A 14967-nucleotide genomic window follows, 5' to 3' on the forward strand; every position below is an offset into this window, starting at 1 on the left:
TTATGTGTTAAACACAACTTGATCTGGCTGATTTTGAGAATGTTTGTGATCTCTATGAGAGAACACTTAAAATCAGCATTCTGTCAATTAGCACTTAACCATTTAAAACAATCCTCAGTGGTTTAATTTTCTTTAGTTTTACAGTGGTTACTTTCAGATTAAATGCATGCACGGTAAGATGTTTAAAGATTTTTGAATGACATGTTACACCCTAAGGATTCAAAGACAACCTCAGTTCAGTTCTGTTCTCTAAGAACGTGTCTGGTGTGAGAAATGTACAAATGAGCAGTCTCAGTGTGGTATGATAAAGTGCCACCTTATCTGACTGGCAGGACCCAGCCTGAGAGGAGGGGAAGACGGCAGGAAGTGAGTGAGCTGCTGCAGCTGGCAGGCCGAGCAGGCCACTCTGGGCGCAGGAGGAGAGCATGAGGGGGGAGGTTAAGTGTAGTGGATGGTCGGTCACTTCTGGTCACTAGGCAGCTTCAGGCAGAAAGGGTTGTTTCCTGGGTCACTCAGGATTTCTTCCTGTTCTGTTTTTACATTTAAAAATATGTGGTATTTTCAACACCTTTGACTCAATAGATTCAAGCAGTTGTATTGGACATTTTATATACAGTCTTTACCTGCCATTCTTCTCAAGTGTTGCAGCAGAGGGTGGCTTTGTAGTGATAACGCCTGTTGGGCTTTCCTGCAGACCAGTCACTGGCAGAGTGTGCCATGTGATCCGCCCAGGGAGCACTGTATTCTCTAAGCTGGCAGTGTTGACTGTTTACACTGAGCAGGTATGACCGGGAAGACCTTGCCAGCGTGCCTAGGTTCCATGTGCCTGGTCATAGTGCGCTCCAGAGAGGCTTAGAAGTCAGCTGTGTCATTCGGTCATGGCATCTGCGCTTGCAGCTGTCAGCATCACATTGGTGCAAGGAATCATTTCACATTTTACTTGGTGTTGGAGTTTTTAAATTTCCTACTGTAGGGTAATTTCTGTAATAATATTATCAAAAGACTGAAGTCACAAACAGCAGCCTCTATGGTTCATAAAATAAGAAAGATGTTTGCATTTTTTAAAAAGTTGTAAAAAAAAAAAAACCAACAAAGCCTATGCAGTAAGAATCTATGAGACTCAGAAGGCCTGAAACACCTATTGTTGACCATACATTGCCCAGGAAGGCTGCCCAGGGAGGCTGCCCAGTGTGTTCTGTGATAGTTAAATTTTAAAAATGCCTCAGCTTAAGGGAAAGGAGGACAGTGACTGGTCTGCACTGTTGGATGAGAGGAATGGATTGCTGACTAACGCAACAGCATCAGCAAAGCCGAAGTTTATGTTGCTGTTGGAAGAAGTCAGATCCATAAAGCTATGGGTTGTTTGCGATTAGGAGATCCTGGGAAAAAAATCATAGGATCTCATAAATATGCATAATTCTTTTTTTTTTTAAGATTTTATTATTATTGGAAAGCCGGATATACAGAGAGGAGGAGAGACAGACAGGAAGATCTTCCATCCGATGTTTCACTCCCCAAGTGAGCCGCAACGGGCCGGTGAGCGCCGATCTGAAGCCGGGAACCTGGAACCTCCTCCGGGTCTTCCACGCGGGTGCAGTGTCCCAAAGCTTTGGGCCGTCCTCGACTGCTTTCCCAGGCCACAAGCAGGGAGCTGGATGGGAAGTGGAGCTGCCGGGATTAGAACCGGTGTCCATATGGGATCCCGGGGCTTTCAAGGCGAGGACTTTAGCCGCTAGGCCAGGGCGCCGTCGGGCCCAATATGCATAATTCTTGAAAAATGCTAAGAGCTGAGTAAATAATTGTTGGGAGGAGGAGATTGATGAGCTGCTATTGGTTAGGGATTGGGGTAGAAACTGATGACAGGTGGACAGGGAACAGTTTATGTGGTTCTGCTGTAAAAATTACTTTGCTGAATGTTTGTCATAACCCCTTAAATGGATGCCACAAAAATTGGGTTTTATTGTGTATAAAGTAGGAAAAAAAAAACCCAAGCAGAATGTAGGAGAAAAATTGGAATATACTCTGGGACAAGTGAATCTGTTTTACAAAGTTCATAATGATATTGAAGGCCACGAGAGCAAGGGAGCCGAGCTGTGTCCTGTGGAGTAGCGTGTTTTAACTGGATGCTACAAGGCTGAAGGTGAAGGGACTGAAAAAGGTGTGAGGTTAAAAAAGGAGCAAGCTGGAATGAGCTCTGGTACTGCACCGGAGCCAGCGGGGTTCTGTAAACTGTTGCTTCTCCTGCATTAATTTACTATTACAGAAGCGCAGGCAGTAAATACAGAAGGAATGAGGACCGCGGGAAGGTGCCATTTGAGCCCACACATAACCTGCCACAGGAATGCTGATATTAGAGTGCAAAAGCTAAGGTGGATATGAGATTTTCACCTTGTCTCAAAGTTTTTACACCAAATCCTATATAACGTAAAGGGGAAAAAATGAGTTTATAGTGGAGAATCCTGGCAGTCGCCAACTTTACCAAATGCTGGAAGTTAGTGTACCAGTGACAGAAGCTAACTTTGGGTGCTTGTCATGCACTGGGAAGGTTACATCACTTCTGTGTGGCACCCTTCCCAGTAAGGCATAAATTGTTAGATAAATCAAATTGGAGGATATTATTCAAAATAACCAGCTGCCTTAAAAAATATCAAGATAATGAAAGATGGAGGAGTTGGGGCAGGCAGAGGGAGTACGAGAGCAGTACCATGTTGTGTGCTGGACAGGATTACAGTGAAGGGATGCTGGTGAAAACAGTCTGGGTTTGTTGTGTGCTGCGATCACTAGGATCACACCATGGTTAATATCTTAGGTTCAGTAATGTGATTATATAAGGTAAACACAAGAGAAAAATGAAGTAAAGAAAAGCATGCCTGAGATTCCACTGTCTTGATGGAGTCACGTGGTGCTGCCTGAGCACGGGTGACGTATGAAGCCATCTTAAACGGCGTCCATTCTCTAGAACGCTGGATCCCAAGAAGGATGGCTGTGTCGTGGACATGCATCACTTCAACGCGGGCGCCCAGTCCGTGCTCGCCTACGCCACGGTGAATGGCTCCCTGGTTGGCTGGGACCTCAGGTCTTCAAGCAACGCATGGACATTAAAGCATGACCTAAAGTCAGGCCTCATCACGTCCTTTGCTGTGGATATCCACCAGTGCTGGCTCTGCATTGGTAAGCTGCCTGCTGGCACTGTCGGCTTTATGTGCCAGTTGAATGCCTGCAGTTGCCATCTTCTGGAAGCTGTTTCCTCCTTTCCCTCATTGGTAATTTAACCCCCATGATTGCTGTGCTGTGTTACAGTCATTTTCAGTTTAGCTTTTTTCATTAAAAAAAAAAGATCTGAGAGTGAAATCAGTAGCCTAGAACAGTTTCTTCTTTCTCCTTGTTCTTCAGTGAGCTGCTTGCTGCCAGGGAAACAGCAGACTTAAGACAGAAAACAGTGCTAAAGTCCAGTGGCCTCAGGCAGGCTACAAAACTCCGTGTCTCAGCCCCCTCCTCTAACCGCGCCGGGTGGGCCTGTGCGGGCGCTGCAGTGAGGATGTGGGAGCCCTGGTCCCCGAGCGGGGAGAGACCCTGTGCTCTTAACGTGGAGTGCACTGTCAGCCCTCTCGTCAGTGCTGGAACAGGCCTTCCCTTGAGGGTCTCTGTAGGGCGGAAGTTGTCACGGGAAGAGACGTAGGCACTCGGCCACCTCTGCTGTGATTGGTCACTCTTAGCTGTCTCTAACTGCTGGAGAAAGACCAGGAGAAATGGCTGCAGTCTGGTGAGGCCACAAAGCGGCTGTGACTTGGAGATGGTAAGGTGATCACCAGGTGCCAGGAAGACATCTCTCGGCACTTAGGGTGGAGGACTCCAGAATCCAGTTTATATCTTTAAAGCCTGTGTTTGTGCTTTGTCAAGAATTAATGGATTATTCATTTTCAGTTTATACTTGCTAGATAGCACTGTAATAGCACTGGTATGCACTCTGCTAGTTACTGTTTGAAATTGGGAACATGGCCTCATGAAAACAAAGCCTTTTTCTCAGACGGGGGCAGTGTATAATGAGCCTTATGGCGCTCATGCTGTTAACCATTGGTGTAAGGGCAGTTGATGTACACAGTCATGTTTTTGTGCTTTTTCCGCTTAAGGAACAAGCAGTGGGACCATGGCTTGTTGGGACATGAGGTTCCAGTTGCCCATTTCCAGTCACTGTCATCCTTCCCGGGCTCGGATCAGGCGCCTCTCGATGCACCCCCTGTATCAGTCCTGGGTAATTGCAGGTAAAATGCAAGGTTGGCTTCTCTGTTTTGGGTCAGTTGGTTGGAAAGGACATCACCTTTTGCTGCTAAGACTCATGGTTGCAGGGTTTGTATTTTACTTTTGAACTGAATGCTTCTGTTCCAACTCTTATTTGACTTGACATTTATTCAGTTCATCATTTTCATATTTTTGAAATATTTGACCTGGTTTTAAGAACCGTTCTCTAGGCTGTTAGATTTCTTGAACTGCTAAGTCTTTTCACCATATCAGCTTTTTTTTTTTTTTAAAGATTTATTTTATTTTTATTACAAAGTCAGATATGCTGAGAGGAAGAGAGAGAGGAAGTGGAGCTGCCAGGATTAGAACCAGCGGCCATATGGGATCAAGGCAAGGACCTTAGCCACTAGGCCACACTGCCGAGCCCCACCATATCAGCTTTTAAAACATGGCCGGCCTCAGGCATGGCACGGTAATAGTGGCTTAAGTCCTCGCCTTGCATGTGCCGGGATCCTATGTGGGTACCAGTTTCTGTCCTGGCTGCTCCACTTCCCATCTAACTCCCTGTTGTGACCTGGGAAGGCAGTTGAGGATGGCCCAAAGCTGTGGGAGACCTGGAAGAAGCTCTTGGCTTCTGGCTCCTGGCTTTGGATCGCTCAGCTCCGGCCTGTGTGGCTGCTTGGGGCGTAGACCAGTGGATGGAGGGTCTTCCCCGCTGTCTCTCCTCCTCTCTGTGGATCTGACTTTCCAGTGAACATGGATAAGTCTTAAAATCATGGCTGGCCTCAAGGTTCAAAATTCAGTCTTTGGTCTTGACCTCTTTCCCATTGACACTGGATCTCTGTGTATCTCATCTGGTCCAATGCTTTCTTAAAATTCAGAATTTTTTTTTTCAGATTTTTTATTTGAAAGGCTATTACAGAGAGAAGGAGAGATCGAGAGAGTGTGAAATCTTCCAGCCACTGGGTCACTCCCCAAATGGCTGCAGTGGCTGGAACTGAGTCAGTCTAAAGCCAGGAGCTCATTCCAGGTCTCCCCCAGAAGTGCAGGGGCCAAGGACTTGAGCCGAGCCATGTGCTGCTTCTCTAGGCCATAAGCACAGAACTGCATCAGAAGTGGAGCAGCCGGGACATGAACTGGCGCTCATATGGGATGCCAGTGCTGCAGGCAGAGGATTCGCCACCTGTAGCAGTGTGCTGGCCCCAGAATTTGAGCATTTTTAAGCTTCTGTTGTCAGCATCTTATCCCAAATCCCTAATGCAGTGTCTTCTTAAGGCCTTGCTGCTGTAACTAGTTTCTCTTCTGCTTAGCACCTTCTAGTGGTTTCTTGTAACATCCCAACTTCTCACTGGGGTCCCTCAGGCTGTAGGGGATTATTGGCTTGCCATCCCTTTGGTCTTCTATCATCCAGGATTACAACAGGAAATGGCTAACACTCAAGATAAGGGAATTTGAAGAGGAACTATCTACAAAGATGAGAAGGTACCACCCAAAGTAGCACAGTAATACAGAAGTGCTAGAGTAGAGTGGCAGCAGAGAGCAGGAGAGGAGGGCAGTGGGAGATTCTGCAGTGGGTTTTGTGGGACCACCCCGAGCTGGCGGCCAGACCACACTCCTGGAGGCTGCTGGGTCTGTCTCCTTACATTCTGCTGCACCAGCTGCACCCCTGGCTCATGGTGCCCCTTTCATCCTCAGCAGCAGGGCAGCCCCTGGCATCGCTGTTACAGCCTGCTGCCATTGCTCTCCCGTCTGCCACCAGCGCTTAAATATGCCTGTGGTTGCATTTAGGTCCACCTGAATAATCCAAGTCCTTATTGACACCCACACACTGCCATGCACACTAACACAGGTTCCAGGGAATAGGACGAGAGTCGCCTCCCACATGCTGACTTCAGCTCTAGGACCTGCTGATGCGGCTCACCAGGAGCAGCACGGGGCCGGGAGGTGGAAAGGAACCAGCACTGCCGCCTTTCCCACTGGGTGCCAGCCTTGCTGTGTTCCAAGCGGCAGGCAGGCCCTTGCCTCAGAGTTGTCGTGTGTGTCTGTCAGCCTCACTTCACAGTGGGAAGTTCCGTTCATCCTTCTTTCAATGCCAAGGGCAATGGCAATCCCTAAAAATATGACTGGCTCTGTAAATGTTAAAAATCAAGGTCTGGTATGTTGCTACTACCCCTATTCAAAACTACCTGAGGAGTAGGATGCTGAAGGCCTGTGGTCTGCCTGCACCCCCGTCAGCCTGTCCTCCCTGTCTAGCTGTGCTCTGGGCAGACGAGACACTAATGTCCTGCAGACACCTAGGGTTTTCTCATCCGTTCTTCCCACATGGCCCTGTCTGTTCACCTTTGCCTTTTCAGTTCACCAGAATGTTATTTCCACAAAATGACCTTGATCCTTACCCACTGCACATGCGCCTTTGAGTTCAGGTGGAGTGTCACACTGGCTCCATTTCTCATATCTACATACTTCTTCCGTACTTTTTGATTATAGAAGCATGACGACCATGGCCCAGGGCAAGCTCTACATCCAATCCATACTTCCACATTGCAGTTCTCTTAACTTGGCTATTAGAGAACAATAAATATTTACTGTTAGGATATTAAACTCTTTACAGTCATTGGATCTGGCAATAGGCATAATGTTGCTTTAAAGCATGAATTTGGCATTTCTTGCAGGGTGGGCAAAGTGCAGTGGGTATAGGCTGGTGTTGGTGACCTGCCAAGATGTGAGAGCAAAGTTGACGGTTCTGATCCTTGTCTCCCTCAGCCGTTCAGGGCAACAATGAAGTGTCCATGTGGGACATGGAGACCGGAGACAGAAGATTCACCCTCTGGGCCAGCAGCGCGCCGCCGCTCTCCGAGCTGCAGGTTTGCCTTGTCACAGCTAAGCATTTTGGCATTTCATCCAGTAGTGCTTCCTGTGGACTTCATGTTACATTTATCTTGTGGCCACTGACTGCAGGGTGGGTGTTCCCGGCCCCTTCAACCTGATCACATCTGCTTCACTGAGTGTTTTGGTTAACTGCCAAAACCTCATAAGATCTCTTTGGAAACCCCAGTAAGATCTGAGTTAATTTGGAAAAGCCATAATTAAAATTTTGACCATTAAAAAATGGAATGTGACCCTCTGGCACATACAGATGATCTCTACTTTTAAACAGATAAGCTAATGATTTTTCTGCTTTATAATGTCATGAAAGTACAGGTGTTCAGAAGGAGCCCTCAGGCTGGTGGTTACGGAGCACGACCCTCTGGTAGCAGTGCAGGGCAGCAGCTCTGAGCCGCATGAGCCCAAGAGGAAACAGTGGAACTCTGGCATGGGCATACTGAGTTTATTTTTAATTAATGGCTTCACCAGGATGTAATCCTATTACAAATATAGGCACACCTGTACTTTTGCTTTTTAAGATTTATTTTTATTACAAAGGCAGATTTACAGAGGAGAGGAGAGACAGATCTTCCATTTGCTGGTCATTCCCCAGTGGCCAGAGCTGAGCCGATCTGAAGCCAGGAGCTTCTTCTGGGTCTCCCATGCAGGTGCAGGGTCCCAAGGCTTTGGGCCATCCTGTGCTGCTTTCCCAGGCAGTAAGCAGGAAGTTGGATGGGAAGTGGAACAGCCAGGATATGAACCTGCTTCCACATGGCATCCTGGCACTTGTGAGGGGCGATTAGCTATTTGAGCCATCATGCTGTGCCCTGTACTTATGTCCCTGTTGCCAAGAGCACTTAAGAGTACAACAGGATTGCTTTGCTTTTTCCTTTAGTTGAAGTATTGCTCAGAGTTGTCCTAAATATAAATTTCTAAGAAAAATCTGAAGAGATTAAAATACAGCACTGTGTACCATTCTTAATACATACAACTGTATATATAAAGTCTGAAAGATGCAGCTGTGTCATGCATAAGTGCCAGCTTATTTGAAATGAAGTAATATGCAGAAAGATGGAGATATTCCACTTGCTGGTTGATTTCCCAGGTGGCCACCAAGGCTGGGACTGGGCCAGGCTGAAGCCTGGAATTCCATGTGGGTCTCCCACATGGGTGGCCGGAGACCCAAGTTCTTGGGCCATCCTCTGCAGCTCTCCCAGGTGCAGCAGCAGGCGAGCTGGGTCAGAAGTGGCGTGTCTGACCTTGACCCTGCTGCGTCACAGGGCAGGTCCCAGCAAGTACTTTCCAGATGACACCACCATTTGGAATACTTTGATTTCTGTTTGACTCCATTGTATTTCTTTCAAGCCTTCTCCTCACAGTGTCCATGGGATCTACTGTAGTCCTGCAGATGGAAATCCGATCCTGCTAACAGCTGGCTCAGACATGAAAATAAGGTATAGTGTCAGAGAACCTTTAGCCCTCAAGAGGAGGGCGGTTAGACGGCTATGGATGCTTGTGCCAGGTGTCACAGTGATGGCACTCTGTCTAACTGATGACATGAAAACAATCCCTGATGAGTGTAAGCCCATGACTTTCAAGCCCTTGCATTATTTTGTGGTGGTGACCTCCACATGTTTCCTCCTGTCCAGATTTTGGGACTTGGCTTACCCAGAAAGGTCCTATGTCGTGGCTGGAGGCACCAGCTCCCCATCCGTGTCCTACTACAGGAAGATCATTGAAGGCACTGAGGTTGTGCAGGTACAGTGGTCTGTTCACCTTTGGAGGTATAAAAATTTTGGCTTAGAATTTTGAATTTATGAAGTATGTTTATTCTTGTTTTTAAACACTATGTTAGACCTTAACTATTACAAAGTTAAAAACTGAGAAAAAGGCAAATAATGAAAACATTTCCTTACCAGCAAGAAAGTGAGCTGTGTGGTTCTGTGTAGCCTCCAGGAGACTGAGGTTCAAACTTGGCCATTGGAACATGAAAGTTTACATCTCTGAGAATGCGCAGGTCACAGTAGACTCCCTCTGCCTCAAAGTGTGTCACTTCCCAAGTTTTCCTTTTCACTTCTGATGTTGGCAGAAGGTGAAATGCACAGAAAAGTGGCCTCTTTATACACTTTCCATACTTTTCAGTGGCTACTCCTGAAGATCAGGTGATCATTTTGGATCCACTTTCTGCTCACATGTGTCGTTGAGCAAAGAGGCGCTGACCTAACCACAGCATGCCGTAGGAGCAGGGACACTGCCAAAGCATGCCGTAGGAGCAGGGACACTGCCAGGAGGCTCAGTGTGGTGCAGATTTCTAACTCCTGGCTCTCCCCTTGACTGACCATCAAACAGGAAATCCAGAGTAACCAGAAGGTGGGGCAGAGTGATGACACCCCTCGAAGGGGCCCCGAGTCTCTGCCCGTGGGACACCATGACATCATCACGGACATCGCCACGTTCCAGAGTACACAGGGCTTCATTGTGACTGCTTCCAGAGATGGGATTGTGAAGGTGTGGAAATAGGAGCCTGATAGTTTGTATAACCTGTAAGAAAGTTGTGAATACACTATAGTGGAGGTGGTTGGTTCGGAATCATGTCTGCTTCGCTGTCCTGTCCCATTCTACCCCACATGGGCAGAAGTTGTGTGTGGCTGGCTACTCGTGCAGCTCTGCGAGATGCAACCAGACAACATGCTGGATGTTTATTGGTATACGTATTGCCTTCAAGGTAAGAAATGTGAATAACATGGGCTCGGTTTATTTTGTATTAAAGATGGTTGTAAAGCTGTTATGATGTAAACATTTTTGGTATTAAAAATGTGGTCATCGCTGTTAAAGTTTCCAGAGAGTTCTTGTCTTGGGCAGCATTTTTTAGCCGTGGCTTGAAGCACAGGGTGAGCCCTCCAGCGGCCTTTGTTCCAAGGTATAGAGATGGCCTGTCACAGGCAATCAGTGATAAAACAGGACCTGAGATGAACAGTGTAAGGAATATACCACTTGAGCATTTCTCAAATTACAGCTCAGTTATGGTGCAAGGCAGGTAAACAGAACTGCCGGGAAGTGCCACTCACTCAGGCCAAAGGCATGAGTAACCAAGTGGCAAGTCCAGGCAGCACTGCTGGTCTGGTCAGACCGTAGCTAACAGAGCTAGCTTGCTAAGGCAGTGCAGGGGTCAGAATGGGCTTCCTGCTGCGGTCACTGGACAAGCCCTGGCCTGGTGAAATGGGGAGGTTCCTGGCATAGAGTAGATGGGGCTGCCACCTGGACCCTTGGCTTGCCTCTCCCCACTCGTTCTCCTCCAAGCACTGGTTAAATGCTCTGTGTGTGGAGCCTGAGGGCTGCTCCACTGTGCTCCATGACAGCTCTGTCCTTCTCCTGTCACTCAGCAATAAGGGGAAGCAAACACGTGATGATTCTTGGTTTTAATAGCACTTGTAAGAATCTACATTCAACTTAAAACAAACTTTTAAAAATATTTCCAACAATAAACAAAGGTGTTTGTGCTTAATTCAAAGTTAACCGCTCATTGATGTTCTGTACTTGAAACAAATTTTAACATAAGCCCTAAGCACCATTGGAACATATGGAGAAATTCGATGTGTTATACCTGAGTACGAGCAGAATACGTATTTCTTCGGGCTTCCTGTTCCGAACACACTGGGAGCTATCTCCACAGAGCTGCCTGAGTAAGGCTGGCAGAAGGATTAAAAAAAAAATACACGCATGTCCTTTCCAGGCTTTAGGGAAGGAGGCAAAGAAAAAATAGGAGTGCAGATTGTAACTGGTCTTGGGTGTTAACCACCTGCCCCATGCAGGACTGGCCTCCTGTCCCCAAGAGAGGGGACAGGAGGGCTGTGCTGGCAACTGCACGGCTAGCTCTCTGGCTGGGGTGGGGCCCAAATACGGGGTCTGAGACCACAGGTGACAGTCACTGGCTGGTGACGAGACGACAAAAGCAGAATGCAGCAGGAAGCAGATACTCTGAAGACCTTTCCTACTGTAACTTCCTCTGGTCTCTCATGCATGCTTGCAACCCTTATGGGTTTCTTATTGTTTTCCAAACCCAGCGTCCGTGTAAGGCTGTTTTCAGAGGTCTGCTGATCCTGTTTGCCACTGCTCGCTGTTGACTAAGCAGCTACTTGATGGATGAAAGCCATCTAGAGTTTTAACCAAAGCTGTGTCTTGATTTCCCTTGTCTAAAAAATGTATGGATTAGTCAGAATTAAAAGGGACCACAAATAGGAAAGACCAGAAATGTATCAGAATGATTGGGCAGGAGGTTTTACAATAAAAAGCAATGATTTATGCTCTGGGGGAACTAGGGAGTTTCCCAAGTGGGACTGGAGGATTTAGAGCTGCAGGAAGTTACCCTCTGCTTCTCACCATTCCAAGCAATGCGGAGCACCAGAGGGAACTTTCCACACAAGCCCAGTGAGAACTAGTCACACACATAGTGACGTCCAAATAGAAGAGCCGAGAAAGGACAGCTTTTCACAACAGGCCATTTCTAGTATAAATGTTGGAACAGCCCATACATTCCAAGTACCTTTAAACCAATGAGTGTTAAACAGTACTTAATTAAGAAAGAAGGCTTGATTTGCAGAAAATGGCTGTTCATAGATCTACAGTCAAAAGAATCAGAATAGACCAATGTTACTTACCTTCAAATCATACATGTACTACTTTCAGAAACACTTTCTGCATTCTCCCATAATGGGCAGCACTTCTTGAAGCTATCTTAAGAGTGTTCGAATTATCAGGAGTGGTCACATAAACAGGCAAGATAAGTATCTATGCCAGGAAGTACAGGTTATCTGTCCTACCTGCAGCTTGTTCAGTGTCCCACAGTCCTGGCAGTATGTCGAGTTCCTGAAGTCCAGAGTCTTACCCGTGCTTCCTAAGATCAAGCTGATCATGCACTTCCTTTCTCATGTCGTCTGGGAGGAGCTTATATGTCCTTGTATCCGACTTGAAAATTGTAGGATGTATTTCTGGCAGATTTCTGAATGGCATCATCCCTGCCACCTCTTGTAATTCTTGAAAGGTATTTTTTATTTTGGAAGAATTTTGCCTTCTGTAATACGACTTCTTTGAGGACGGGTTTATGTGGCCCAGGAACAAAGCTGTACAACAAAGAAGAAAACATTGTAGAAGATAAATGCTCTTTCCACTTTTATCATAAACTCCACATTAACCTATATTCCTAAATTAATTGCTGCACCCTTCCCTGAGGCAGTGTATTGTTAAACTAGGGATTTATACTGGCCCAGACATTACAAGCTGACAAATGAGACATGGTGTCAGTCTACATAGGTCTGAATTCAACAAGCTTTCTTTTCCTGAGTCCTCACATGGCTGTCCTGGGATTCAGGTTTGGGTTCAGATGACCCTTGTCAGAGACCACATCCACAGGCCCCCAATTCCCCAGCACGAGTTTAATCTGCACCACTTATTTAACACTTTCTAACTAGAAACTTGCATATAGTTTGTTTTCTACTCTTCTGCCCACTAGACAGAAAGTTACATTTCATGAGAGCCTGTGTGTTCAGTTACCCAGGGAACCTAGAATTCTCAGCGTATGGTAGATACTTAGTAAGTTAAATGGCTGTTCAGCCAGTCCAACCATCTAAGCATTTGTCACCTGCTCTGAATACACTGCAGTAGGTGCAAAGAGGGCCACGGTGGGGCAGGTGCTTCAGGAGCGGGGACTAGGCGTCATGCATGACCCCGCAAAGGCAGCAGCAGACTCGGAAAGGCTTTGAATTCCAGGCGAGAAAATCAAGGAACCGCAGAGCCCAAGGCAAACCTGACGTTCCCCGCTGTCTCCTCAGGGTGCTGTAACCTGCTGGCCAGTGTGGCAGCCACTAGCCACACACACAGCATGAGCAACCGCACCTCTTGGGTCGTCATGTTTGTTAAACTGCAAAAACCACATGTGGTTATGGTGGTTGTGGTGTTGGACAGCGCACAGGAGTCCTCCCCAGGAGCCCAGCACTTGGGGTCCCTGCAGCCACGTGCGAGGCCAGGATGAAGCATTGTGGCTAGTTAGGGAGTGGTAAATACTGCTCGCAATTTCTCCTTAAGTTTCAAATAAATCTTGTATTTAAATATAATGCTGATGCCAGAACAGTGGTAACTACTCATTGCAATCTCCATTTCTTTTTTGGTTTTGCTTTCACCAGCTATAAATAACTCTGACCTGATAAAACCAGCAGTATTTAACAGCGCAGTAACAGCTATAAAACAATTTGAAGCTAAAATTAGGCCACTCACTTCTAATATAGACACACGAGACCTCCCTGCCACCTCATGTTCTTTTTCTTTCATCTGTAAAGAGCGGTGGGGCACAGGAAATATCTGAGCGGAGGAACCAAGGTTATGCAGACTGTGAGGCTTGGATGCAGGTGTGCTGTAACGCCTGGGCTTCTGAAACGAGACGAACCTGACTTTCCTTACTGCCTCGGCTGCACTGAGCTCATCAACAAACTGAACTCAACGAAGAACAGCCCATAGCTGCATTTCAGTGTTTCTGTCCACCTGTGCCCATGTTTACCCATCCCTGTATTTTCCATTAGAGACTCAAGTTCTGCAAAGTCATAACCGTGTGTGCACACAGAACGCAAAGCTGCTGACCAGGGAGAGCCCATCCCTCCCCCTTCTCATTCCTGGGCCCTTTCTCCCATTTTATGACAGGTTATCTTTGCTACACTCCTAAGGGGGGGAAGGTTAGACAGCTGTTCCTATAGCTTGACTGATACTTTTCTTCTCTCACATGTTTAGCTCACAAGGGCTCAGCAGATTAACTACTGCTATCTTTGAATTTACACCTTCCACTGTCATTCACAGGGGCTTGTGTCAGAGGAGCATTTGAGGAGAACCATTTGATGGTGCATTTGGAGTCATGCACTCTTCTTCCTTTTCTATCTGGTAAGAACCAGCTTTCACAAGAGTGGCTCAGGATTCCTATGCAGGTGGTTCTGAGGGCTTAGTCATCCTTATGGCTGGACAGCTCGGCTAGCAGGCATGCTCATTCCTCCCCATCCTGCTTCTCAAGAATGGCCCTGGCAGGGAGTGGCACAGGGCCACTATGTGGCTTGCCACCTTTTATTAAGAGAAGGCCGGGGTAAGACCAGTCTGTTGTGCCATCTGGTATGGATTTCATGTCTCAGTTGCTGGATGCCCCAGCTATTTCCCACCATTTCAGATACGGGGAGCTGCTGAGTCTCCAGTGTGCTGAGGGCAGTTCGGAGAACAGAGAAGAAACTCGCATGCCAGAGCTCTCTGGATTCCTTCTTTCTACGCGTGCTCTGGAACAGCACAGTGGGAGTGGGGCAGCACAGCTATGTGGGCCGCCTCCTGCATCTACTCCTGGCAGTCACAGCTTGCTACAGAGTATGTGGATTGCAAAAGGAATCCCATGTCAAAAAGAGCTGCTTTTTCCTGTGCTCTTTCCATTTAACATGGCTTTGAATTTGCCATGAAATGCCTAGTTTCCCAGCATGTAATGTAGAAGCAATACAGGCTCTCAACAGGGATTTTGCCCCCTGACTTGGCATATGAGCCAGCTTTTGGGTTTCTCCTACCAGCCTTCAGACTACCCCAGAAGTGATGCCGGCCATCTGGCCAGTTCTCCTAAGGACAGCAGAGGAGTGACCCCCCAGTAGGTGTACAGCCTCTTTGCCTAGACACACTGGAGTGCCAAGGTAGAGGCGAGGAAAAGACAAGCACCCCATGGGGCTGCCAGCCTGGGGTGGATGGCCACTGCCGTCCTGTTCAAACTCTGCCCTCAGACTTCCCACGCTTGTCCTCCGCACGCCTTGCAATGCAGGGGTGGGATTGGGTGGGGAGAGGCTCAGAGAGCCAGAA

General features: G+C 47.3%; 2 protein-coding genes across 4 annotated transcripts in view; one reads left to right on the top strand and one right to left on the bottom strand.

Moving 5' to 3' along the window:
• The window catches only part of PIK3R4 (phosphoinositide-3-kinase regulatory subunit 4), a 125248-nt gene extending 115573 nt beyond the window's left edge, over nucleotides 1-9675 (top strand). For all 3 annotated transcript variants that reach the window (XM_058657099.1, XM_058657101.1, XM_058657100.1), the window contains 6 exons: nucleotides 2960-3171; nucleotides 4131-4262; nucleotides 7003-7103; nucleotides 8470-8558; nucleotides 8754-8862; nucleotides 9454-9675. In XM_058657099.1, coding sequence (XP_058513082.1) covers nucleotides 2960-3171; nucleotides 4131-4262; nucleotides 7003-7103; nucleotides 8470-8558; nucleotides 8754-8862; nucleotides 9454-9624 — 814 coding nt within the window. In that variant the 3' untranslated portion in view covers nucleotides 9625-9675. The remainder of the gene's footprint in view (nucleotides 1-2959; nucleotides 3172-4130; nucleotides 4263-7002; nucleotides 7104-8469; nucleotides 8559-8753; nucleotides 8863-9453) is intronic.
• Nucleotides 9676-11939: 2264 nt separating this feature from the next.
• COL6A6 (collagen type VI alpha 6 chain) overlaps nucleotides 11940-14967 on the bottom strand; it is a 79336-nt gene continuing 76308 nt past the window's right edge. The window contains 1 exon segment of the mRNA XM_058657173.1: nucleotides 11940-12224. Coding sequence (XP_058513156.1) covers nucleotides 12014-12224 — 211 coding nt within the window. The 3' untranslated portion in view covers nucleotides 11940-12013.

Source organism: Ochotona princeps, chromosome 30 (genome assembly GCF_030435755.1).
Source record: "Ochotona princeps isolate mOchPri1 chromosome 30, mOchPri1.hap1, whole genome shotgun sequence".
In the NCBI taxonomy this organism is placed as follows: domain Eukaryota; kingdom Metazoa; phylum Chordata; class Mammalia; order Lagomorpha; family Ochotonidae; genus Ochotona; species Ochotona princeps.